The sequence below is a fragment of the Denticeps clupeoides genome, chromosome 3 (genome assembly GCF_900700375.1).
Source record: "Denticeps clupeoides chromosome 3, fDenClu1.1, whole genome shotgun sequence".
Lineage (NCBI taxonomy): Eukaryota > Metazoa > Chordata > Actinopteri > Clupeiformes > Denticipitidae > Denticeps > Denticeps clupeoides.
Window position 1 is genome coordinate 35,328,963 of NC_041709.1, and position 11,549 is coordinate 35,340,511.

General features: G+C 41.6%; 1 protein-coding gene across 1 annotated transcript; it reads left to right on the plus strand.

Annotated features, from left to right (window-relative positions):
* The first annotated feature begins 7,978 nt into the window (after nt 1-7,978).
* LOC114785686 (oocyte zinc finger protein XlCOF6-like) lies at nt 7,979-11,231 on the plus strand. The gene is made up of 4 exons (XM_028972202.1): nt 7,979-8,035; nt 8,278-8,688; nt 8,874-9,023; nt 9,742-11,231. The coding sequence occupies exons 1-4, from the start codon at nt 8,002-8,004 to the stop codon at nt 11,202-11,204; spliced, it is 2,058 nt and encodes a 685-aa protein (XP_028828035.1). The 5' UTR covers nt 7,979-8,001; the 3' UTR covers nt 11,205-11,231.
* Nucleotides 11,232-11,549: the final 318 nt, after the last annotated feature.

An 11,549-nucleotide genomic window follows, 5' to 3' on the forward strand; every position in this document is an offset into this window, starting at 1 on the left:
GTAATATTGTAACTATTTCAATTACAACATAAAAGTAATGTAACTAGTTATAATTGACTACTGTAAATTATGAATGAGTATTTTTAATGGGTTAACATTTTGAAATTAAACCTGGAATAGTTCGCCTTATGTAGTATGCAATACTAATCATTGACTACTTTTAAACTCTTTTCAACACATGAATTAACATTATTATAATTGATCAATTTAATAAAGGTAATATAACAGATACCACAAGGTCGGACTCATTTCACTGTAAGATCATACAGCTAGAAACCACTACTAAATCAACTATTTAACATTCAATAATGTGAGGAACTTCATGGTTAGGGGTCCTCCGCCCATCTCACCTTCGTCCCGGTAAACCAGCACATTTTCTCTGTCAAAACACACCTGGCAGGCCTGTAGCATACTCATGGTATCATGGTAAGATGAAATATAATCAACTGACCATGTTGATTATGTGCTTCTGCAGCTATAAATTAAGCTCATTGAGAAGTTCGTTCAAATCTTTCAGGAGAGCTAAATCCAAAAGGTTCTTTAGCTGAAAGTTGCAGCATCTCAGGCAGCACTAGTGCAGCCAACCATCGCTGGAGCACCATCGGTCGTGATTGAAATTAGTTTACAGAGGGACAACTGGCTCTTAGTAACAAATTCCATGAAAGTGTGGAAAGTATCTTCACCTCTGGAGTGTTCTTTAAACAGTAAAATGGTCAGCAGCTCTCCTTTGGTAGTCATATCTCCAAAAACCATTCGGATAAACACACAAAGCTGTGCCACATTCATCAGATCAGTCGACTCATCGAAACTGAAGAGAAACGTCAACGTCGTCTGCCATTCCCTGTGCTGCGAGATAACAGCATGTCCATCCATGATCTCGGTTTTATCTCATAGCCAGTGAACAGTGCACCCACGGCCTCTACAAATGCATGAAAATGTTTTTTCAACTCGGTAACTCACACGTTTCTTCTGTGCTTGTCTGTTTTATCAGCTGGGTATTTAACCATCAAATTCAAATTTCAAACTTTGTCACATACGCAGTCATACACAGTATGATATGCAATGAAATGCTTTAGCAACTGTACAGACCACAATATTGCAAATATTGCAAGTATACAATGAACCAACATGCAAATATTGCAAAAATAACCAGATATTACACTTTTATATCTTTAACATAAAATATTTGGAACAGGTAGGGTGAATGTGTGCAAATAGGTATAAAGTCAAAGTATAAAGTGACAAAGTGTAACAAGTATGCAAGGTAAAAAGAGTTAAAAATTTAAAATTTGTGTGAGGATTTCTAGGGGGGATTGAGTGATGGAGAGTGAAAGTGAAAGTACTTGGTGAGCAGTGGGCACCATGACAGGTGCCCGGGGAGCAGTGTCTGGATGGTGTTTGCAGAGGTAATAAACACTGACAAAACATTGATGTTGAGATAATTTTTTGTGTTTGTTGCGATCTATAATGTCTTAATTTGCGGCAACTTGAGTGAAAAATTGTGACACTCTGTCAATCGTCTCATGTGCCTACGTGCACTATGTGACATGTTGGCGTCAAACTCGCGACCCACGGGCCACGTCTAGTCCACAAGATTATTTCATATAGATCTATTACAATGGCCCAGCGATATGAGGCACTGTTAACACACAAACTACAGATCCCATAATGCAGTGCTTCAGTTGCCTTGCCTTTACCGTTCACTAGGTAAAAGTTACATTATAATATGCACAGGCTATGGTTATGTGTTACTGAATATGTTGTGGTCGGTCAAAATTGTGAAAAGGTTGCAGCAATTCAACAACAGTGCGGCGATTGGCCGAGTTTGCATTAATTCCTGGAGGGACTGGTAAACCTGCACAAGTTCACTCTCAAAATCCACCTGGCAGTTTTACTCCAGCATACCGCCTTCCTCGTGGTGCTGCGTTAACACGGTACAGTTAATAAATACATCTTTAGAGTCAGAGCCCATTTCACTGCTTTGTTTCTATTGGTTGTGCAGCAATGCATCACAGTGTGCAAAGGTCAAAGTTCAGCAAAATGTAACTGACCTATATGGCAATAATTTCTATATGTTTTTCAGAGTGTTTATTTTTTTACTAATAGAAAAGTTGCCGTCTGTCCTTTTACTTTATAATGGCAAATATTGGTTTTCATAGGCACTGATTGGCTGACACAAATACCACTCCCATGATATTGTGTCCAACAAGTATTAAACATTATAAATATACCTTAAAGAAAAGCAACTAGTTACACATGGTAAATAGTGTAAATTTGAATGTAGTTGCTTTGAATGGTGGTTGTGTTTACAGACAATCTAACCACGGATCAGAGATATCAGAAGAAAACTGAAGGGGAAAAGAGCTGTATTTACAGTTTAGGACCGGTGAAGAACCGTAAAAAAACGACAGAGCATGCTTTCTGAAGAGAAGACACACCAGTGCGAAGTTTGCGTCAAGAGTTTTAGAAGAGCAGGAAACCTTAAGGAACATCAGAGGATACATTCTGGAGAGAAGCCCTACCAGTGTGTTGAGTGTGGGATGAGCTTTTCGAGTAAATCGTACCTTAAAACCCACCAAAGGACACATACCGGAGAGAAGCTGTACCGGTGTGTCCAGTGCGGGAACAGGTTTACGACAAGGTCAAACTGGAAAACACACCAGATGTGATTGTCACTTGTGATACACAGCAGCACAGCACACGGTGCACACAGTGAAATTTGTCCTCTGCATTTAACCATCACCCTGAGTGAGCAATGGGCAGCCATGACAGGCGCCCGGGCAGCAGTGTGTGGGGACGTCAGTGGCGGGGAGCAGTGTGTCAGTGGCACCATGGCGGTTCGGGTTTTGAACCGGCAACCTTCTGATTAGGGGGCTGCTTCCTTAAACGATAGGCCACCATTGCCCCCTAAAAAATAGCTGCATTGGCCAGAAATTGAACCCGGGCCTCCCGTGTGGCAGGCCAGAATTCTACCACTGAAACACCAATGTCTTCGGTTGAATGTAAAAAGTTTGAACATTTTCAGTAAATATGAATTTCTTACCCACATTTATTTTTCCCCAGTGTTTGACTGCAATAGTGTGATTCAGGCACTACACATTTTCATTTACACTTAAGGCATTTGGCCGACGCCCTTATCCAGAGCGACTTACAACGTGCTTCCATGTTACCATCTATGAAGTGATCAGTTTTGGTTCACTAGGACCCTCAACTATGAATACAATCTTTTATTCACTCTGTAGTAGTTTCTATGCATAAGTCAGACAATAAGAAGGTTACAAGTTCATCTAAATATTCTCTAAAGAAGAAGGTCTGACCTCCAGGGGAAGTTAATTCCACCACCGAGGGGCCAAGATGGAGAAGAGTCTAGATGAGCATCTTCCTTTTACCTTCAGAGATGGAGGGACCAGGCGAGCAGTACTGGAGGCTCGGAGTATACGAGGTGCAGTGCGAGGTGTAATAAGGGCTGTGAGGTAGGATGGTGCTACTCCATGTTTGGCTTTGTAGGCCAGCATCAGTATTTTGAACCTGATGTGTGCAGCTACTGGGAGCCGGTGGAGGGAACGTAGCAGAGGGGCGGTATGGAGAACTTGGGAAGGTTGAAGATCAGTAATGCTGCTGCATTTTGTATGAGTTGTAGAGGTCGGATGGTACATAGTGGTAGACCAGCTAGAAGGTAGTTGCAGTAGTCCAGTCGTGAGGTTACTAAGGACTGAACCAGTAGTTGGGTGGCCTGTGTTGACAGACAAGGGCGGATTCGCCTGATATTGCAGAGAAGGAATCTACAGGAGTGGGAAAGATTGCTGATGTGAGTTGAGAAGGAGAGTTGGTTGTCTAACTATACAAAAAAAAAAAACTTCTACTGGACATGTCCTCTTTTTCAGACCTGGATACTGCGTCTGGCCTACACGCCTGTCCACCTGCTCACGCTAGTAGAAGTTTTGCTGGCCACACCGGGCTTTCAGACAATCCTGTCACAGACTAGACTACCAGACTCCCGTAATCAGAAGGTTGCCGGTTCGAATCCCGATCTGCCAAGTTGCCACTGAGGTGCCACTGAGCAAAGCACACACTGCTCCCCGGGCACCTGTCATGGTGCCCACTGCTCACTCAGGGTGATGGTTAAATACAAAGGACACATTTCACTGTGTCACCGTGTGCTGTGCTGTTTCTTAATTCATGCTTTTGGAAGACATGGAGCTGTGTAACAGCTGATGCTGCCTTATCTGTGCATTTAGAATTATCTTTTTAAAAGTAATAAAAACTTGACCTTAAATGTGAAAGTAAAGTAAAACAAACTTTATAATTATCTCAAGATTACAAAAGAAACACCTATATTTTTAGTATGGTCATAAAACATTATATTATGAGTTAGATTTTAAATTATATCAATTGTTACATACATTTGGATGTAATATGAGAAAACAGGAATAATTCACAAAAACATTTTTTTGTTTAAAATTAATTTTACATTACTAGAATAATGCTTAAAAATTGTTTATTAATTTAGAGATAATATTAGTCATTTTACGGGCATTGCACCCAAGTTTAAAAAAGGGAAGTTACTGTACCTAATAGTGTGTGTAACGGTATGATTTTTTATTTCGTTATTTTTGTCATATGATATGTGATTCTTTGCAATATCTATCTTTGCGTACAGCTGCTATTAAAAATTTTGTAGCAAGCATACCCAGTCGAGGATTTGAAAAACCGGCAGGAAGAAAAGCCACGAGGAAGAGACGAAATTTGGACCAAGTCAAAAAACATGTGGTGAAAAAAGGTATGTTTTTACATAGATCTTTAACATGTTTTATTATTTTGTATTAAAATAATAAAACACAAAATAAAAAATCATACCGTTTCACACACTATTAGGTAAAATAGATTTACCTAGGGCGTCAGCAGTACACCCAGAGCTGTCACTTCTTGACGTGTTTTGTTGTTGTTTTGCTAAGAAGAATAAGAAATGCATTTAAAAACACACCGTACAACCTAAGAAAAAAAAAATAGTCATAGTTTTCACACTCACCAACAGCAATTGGTTCACTATCATACGCTCTGAGCACTACATGTGTATTAGCAGGTTAGTATGTGTATTAGCAAATTAGCAGGTAAATGGATGTTCATCTTCCATATTAAACTCATTAAAAAATTGTACTTTGTACATTTAAATGTACAAAAAAAAACCTATATGCCCTTTACATTTTGAAGAAAAAAGTAGGCTAGTTAAAAAATGTTCACAGCTCGGTCATAAATACATGTCTGACGTTTGTAATCTGACGATTAATTACGGAAACAGATTAAAAACGTCTCATGTAAACAGCTCGGTTGGGTTCTTTAAATCTGATTAAATTCAATCAGATTGACCCAGGATTGCGTCTTTATCGCCATCTAGTGTTTATATCGAGATACAGCAGGATGGCGGCTCCGTTTTCATCGCCATCTAGTGTTTATATCGAGGTACCGCAGGATGGCGGCTCCGTATTCATCGCCATCTAGTGTTTATATCGAGGTACAGCAAGATGGCGGCTCCGTCTTCATCGCCACCTAGTGTTTATATAGAGGTACAGCAGGATTCGGCTCCGTCTTCATCGCCACCTAGTGTTTATATCGAGGTACAGCAGGATGGCGGCTCCGTCTTCATCGCCATCTAGTGTTTATATCGAGGTACAGCAAGATGGCGGCTCCGTCTTCATCGCCACCTAGTGTTTATATAGAGGTACAGCAGGATGGCGGCTCCGTCTTCATCGCCATCTAGTGTTTATATCGAGGTACCGCAGGATGGCGGCTCCGTATTCATCGTCATCTAGTGTTTATATTGAGGTACAGCAGGATGGCGGCTCCGTCTTCATCGCCATCTAGTGTTTATATCGAGGTACCGCAGGATGGCGGCTCCGTATTCATCGTCATCTAGTGTTTATATTGAGGTACAGCAAGAGGGCGGCTCCGTTTAGACGCGCGTCTTCATCGCCATCTAGTGTTTATATCGAGGTACCGCAGGATTGCGGCTACGTCTTCATCGCCATCTAGAGTTTATATAGAGGTAAAGCAAGATGGCGGCTCCGTCTTCATCGCCATCTAGTGTTTATATTGAGGTACAGCAGGATGGCGGCTCCGTCTTCATCGCCATCTAGTGTTTATATTGAGGTACAGCAGGAAGGCGGCTCCGTCTTCATCGCCATCTAGTGTTTATATTGAAGTACAGCAGGATGGCGGCTCCGTCTTCATCGCCATCTAGTGTTTATATCGAGGTACAGCAGGATGGCGGCTCCGTCTTCATCGCCATCTAGTGTTTATATTGAGGTACAGCAGGATGGCGGCTCCGTCTTCATCGCCATCTAGTGTTTATATCGAGGTACAGCAGGATGGCGGCTCCGTCTTCATCGCCATCTAGAGTTTATATAGAGGTAAAGCAAGATGGCGGCTCCGTCTTCATCGCCATCTAGTGTTTATATTGAGGTACAGCAGGATGGCGGCTCCGTCTTCATCGCCATCTAGTGTTTATATTGAGGTACAGCAGGAAGGCGGCTCCGTCTTCATCGCCATCTAGTGTTTATATTGAAGTACAGCAGGATGGCGGCTCCGTCTTCATCGCCATCTAGTGTTTATATCGAGGTACAGCAGGATGGCGGCTCCGTCTTCATCGCCATCTAGTGTTTATATTGAGGTACAGCAGGATGGCGGCTCCGTCTTCATCGCCATCTAGTGTTTATATCGAGGTACAGCAGGATGGCGGCTCCGTCTTCATCGCCATCTAGTGTTTATATCGAGGTACAGCAGGATGGCGGCTCCGTCTTCATCGCCATCTAGTGTTTATATTGAGGTACAGCAGGATGGCGGCTCCGTCTTCATCGCCATCTAGTGTTTATATCGAGGTACAGCAGGATGGCGGCTCCGTCTTCATCGCCATCTAGTGTTTATATCGAGGTACAGCAGGATGGCGGCTCCGTCTTCATCGCCATCTAGTGTTTATATCGAGGTACAGCAGGAGCAACTGTCGCTTTCACCCGGAAGTGAACGCTCCGCTCGAAATGCGCATTGCTGCACAGGTAAGTAGTTCTATGTAAATGTAAAAAATATAATGATAAAATAATACACCAAAAGTCGCCCTTTTACGTGTTATTTGAACTGTTTAAAGTGGCGGTCTGGTGCGGGTGGATTTAAAAGTAAAAAAAGCTTAGTTTGTGTAGTAGTAGTTTGTGTCCAGCGGGCTGGTGAACAGGTTTAACAGCAACAGATACAGTTATGCTAAAGTAGTTTCACGTTAGCAGCTAAATGCTCATTCAGACTGATGTCTGGGATCATTCACACTTTTAATGTCGACACTTTTTCTTCACTGTTCTTTATCCAACACATTTCCAACATCACCAATCACATTTAAGGTGATAGTAGTGGAGTAGCCTAGTGGGTGAGACACTCGCCTATGAATCAGAAGACCCAGGTTCAAATCCCACTTACTACCATCGTGTCCCTGAGCAAGACACTTAACCCTGAGTGTCTCCAGGGGGGGACTGTCCCTGTAACTACTTGATTGTAAGTCGCTCTGGATAAGGGGGTCTGGTAAATGCTGTAAATGTAAAACAGGGAGGTATCACATGCAGAACATATAAGAAACATATAAGAACAATAAGAAAACACTCTGCTGTGACTGACTGTAAAAGACTGCAGCAGCTCACATGAGCTATAAGCCTTTTTATGTGACTATCTGCTTTGTCCAATTTATTATATTTCTCAAATGTGCTTGTCACAATATCTGAGTACTAGATAAACACGTCTAATTATTTCATTCAAAAATAATGAATGAAATAATTATGTAAAGATTATTGGCTGTAATTACAAATTATTGTTCTGCTTCATTCCAAGATGGATCCCAGTCTGTCTCTGTTACCTGCTGATCTGAGGAGTGTAGACCAGAGCAGCACACATGTTAAACCAGAAATATCAGCAGATACCATCACATCTCTGAACTGCGGTAAAATACTGGAACCAACAGGAATTGTTATGAAGGAAGAGTCAGATGATGAAGATTATTCAGGTGAGTAGAATTCCAAAATGGAGGAGATTTTCTGGATGATTGACAATCTATGGAACATTCTGACATATCTGTCAGAATCCCATAATCATACTGTTAATGCACATCTAATACAACCGAACCGGCAACCTTCTGGTTATGGGTTATGACGTCACCCGATCACGGTGTTTTTTTCTAATAAAATGTTATTAAATGAGTCTGGTTTAAATATGTCTTTAATGGCTTCAAATTGTTTCTTTTTACAGAAAATGGACGTAATTTCTTTGAAAGATTTAAAATGGGATCAGAAGAAGAGTTCAACAATTCTGAGAACAGTTCAAGACAAGTGAAGATTCTTGAAATACGACAGAGAAACCATTCTGGACGGAAGTCCTACCAGTGTGGACAGTGTGGGACGAGTTTTTCAGATGCAGCATATCTTAAAATACACCAGAGGATACATACTGGAGAGAAGCCCTACCAGTGCACACTTTGCTCTAAATACTTTACAACATTGGGTCCATTTAAATGTCATCAGTGTGAACATACTGATGAAAAGCTCTACAAGTGTATAGCAGTCATTGAACTGAAGAAATCAGATATCATCACACCTATGAATTGTGGTGAAATACTGAAACCAACCTGGAATGATGAGAAGCAAGATGTGATCACTTACGGTAAGTGAAGTGAGTGTTTCAGATGGTGGCAAAAAAAGGTATCTGTGTAAATATTTCCTACCCAGAAACACATAACAGGAATATTTGTGCCGTGTAGAAATCATTTCTAGTATGATGTGATCTGGGTGGAAGCCATCCTTGAACGATAATTGTTGCAATAATTATTACTTTTGCTTCACTAAAAGGTCCCACGGTGGATCCCTGTCTGTCTTCTGGTCAGAACAGAACGCATGTAGAACCAGAAATATCACCATCAGATACCATCACACCTCTGAACTGTGGTAAAACACTGGAACCAAAAGACATCGTTGTGAAGAAAGAGTTGGATGATGGAGGTAAGTGGATTATATATAAAATAATATAGAAATAATATAGAAAATATATATAACTCCAGTTATTCCGAGGTGGGTGTGGAGTATTTGTTGTTGCTGGGGGTTTTCACAGGGTTCTAGCCAAACGTCACATATTAGTTCTTACTCCGTTCAAAGCCACACCCACAGCTCTATTAAAGTACACAAGACTTTTTACAAGTCATGTGATGTCACAACGACAGCCCGGGTGCGAATGGAAATGCGGTTGGCCCACGGCGAACTTGTAGTTAAAAATGCAACAACACGAGGCAACACAGCGAATTTGTAAGATCCCGTTTAAATCAGGCAGTTCCTATATAATAATATATGTTGTACAACTGTCTAAAAAGTGTTATTAAAATGCAGTTATTTAAACATTTAGTAATTTTATGTGAGTTTTTACTGATAAAATTTTAAAAAGTCTCTAGATATGTCTACAAAGTCACCAACTTGGCAACAGTGACTTTTTGCTATTAGTTATTACCAACTCCGTTGTAATAACTAGATTTTTATTGTTGCTGGAGACTTGTAAAGCTGTAAAATGCCATGTTATGTGATTCATTGTATTTTTAACTTCTCGTGTTTGTTTCAAACCAGTTTTATGCATTATGGAGATAAGTTGGAGGAAAAACTACCAATCACAAATAGTCACACATATTGCATAAGGTGTAAATTTGACTTCAAATTTTGCTTGTATTTGCAGAAATTGGGAACAAATTCACTGATCAAACATGTAAAAATGAAACTGAAGAAAAAACGCACCAGTTCGACAAGGGTGTCTACAGTTCAAGACAGGAGAAGAACCTTGGAACACAACAGAGAATGCTTTCCCACCAGTGTGTGAAGTGTGGGAAGAGTCTCGCAGGAGCATCAGATGTCAAAAGTCACCACAGGATCTATACTGGCGGGAAGCCCTACCCGTGTGTACAGTGTAGGACGTCTTTTGCAAGAGCAGGACGCCTTAAAAATCACCAGAACATACGTTCAGTGAAGAAACCCTACCAGTGTGAAATGTGTGGGAAGAGTTTTAGGAGAAAAGGAAACCTTAAAGGACACCAGAGGACCCATACTGGAGAGAAGCCCTACCAGTGTGTCCAGTGTGGGAAGAGTTTTTCGGATAGATCATACTTTAAAAAGCACAAAATGTTACATACTGGAGAGAAGCCCTACCAGTGTTCGGCGTGCGGGAAGAGTTTTACACAGTCATCAAATCTTAAAATACACCAGAGGACCCATACTGGAGAGAAGCCGTACACGTGTTCGGCGTGTGGGAAGAGTTTTAAAAGTACAGGGAACCTTAGAGAACACAAGAAAATACACACTGGAGAGAAGCCCTACCAGTGTGTTCAGTGCGGCAAGAGTTTTGTAAAAGAATTAAACCTTAAAACACACCAACGGACACACAGGGGTGAGAAGCCCTACCAGTGTCTGGAGTGCGGGAAGAGTTTTGTAAATGCCATTGGACTTGACCTGCACCGGTGGATTCACACCGGAGATAAACCTTACCAGTGTGAGACGTGTGGCAAGAGTTTTGTAAAAGCATCAAACCTTAAAAACCACCAGAGGACCCATACTGGAGAGAAGCCCTACAAGTGTGACCAGTGCGGGAAGAGTTTTTCAGATAAATCGTACTTTAAAAAACACCAAATGTTACATACTGGAGAGAAGCCCTACAAGTGTGACCAGTGCGGGAAGAGTTTTTCAGATAAATCGTACTTTAAAAAACACCAAATGTTACATACTGGAGAGAAGCCCTACCAGTGTGACCAGTGTGGGAAGAGTTTTTCAAATAATTCCTACCTCAAGAGACACCAAACGTTGCATACTGGAGAGAAGCCCTACCGGTGTTCGGTGTGTGGGAAGAGTTTTGTAAAAGCATCGAACCTTAAAATACACCAGACGATACATACTGGAGAGAAGCCCTACCAGTGTGTCCAGTGCGGGAAAAGATTTTCAAATAAACCGTACCTTAAAGAACACCAAATATTACACGCCGAGGAGAAGCCGTACCCGTGTACAGCGTGTGGGAAGAGTTTCAAAAGACTAGGAAACCTTAAAGAACACCAGAGGGTGCACACCGGAGAGAAGCTCCACCACTGTGTCCAGTGTGGCAAGAGTTTCTCCACCAAGTCATACCTCAAAACACACCAGGGGTCTCATTTATAAAAAAAAAAAAAAAAGGGTACGTGCAATCAAAAGACGGTTTTGCGGGTGCGGATTTGCCGCATATTGTGCCCTCTACACATGTTGAAACTCTTCAAACATACACGGTAAACGCAGACCACCTCATGAATATTCAAGCCTTCGGTGTAAACCTGAAAAAACGAGGGGGGAAGTAGGCCTTTGGAAACCCGGATGGCTTCAGTACTGGGGGAAGCTAGCGTGTCTGAGAAAGGGCACGGCAAGCGGTTGTCTAGATCTATGCAGTGTTGGAGGTAGTAGCCTAGCGGGTATGAACCAGAAGACCCAGGTTCAAATCCCACTTACTACCATTGTGTCCCTGAGCGGGAC

What these genes read in the sequence shown, in the direction of transcription:
- LOC114785686 (XM_028972202.1), top strand. Translation starts at nt 8,002, where the DNA reads ATGAAGGAAGAGTCAGATGATGAAGATTATTCAG. An exon ending in AGATGATGAAGATTATTCAG is followed by an intron (nt 8,036 to 8,277) that starts GTGAGTAGAATT and finishes TTCTTTTTACAG; the next exon opens with AAAATGGACGTAATTTCTTT. An exon ending in GAAAGAGTTGGATGATGGAG is followed by an intron (nt 9,024 to 9,741) that starts GTAAGTGGATTA and finishes TTGTATTTGCAG; the next exon opens with AAATTGGGAACAAATTCACT.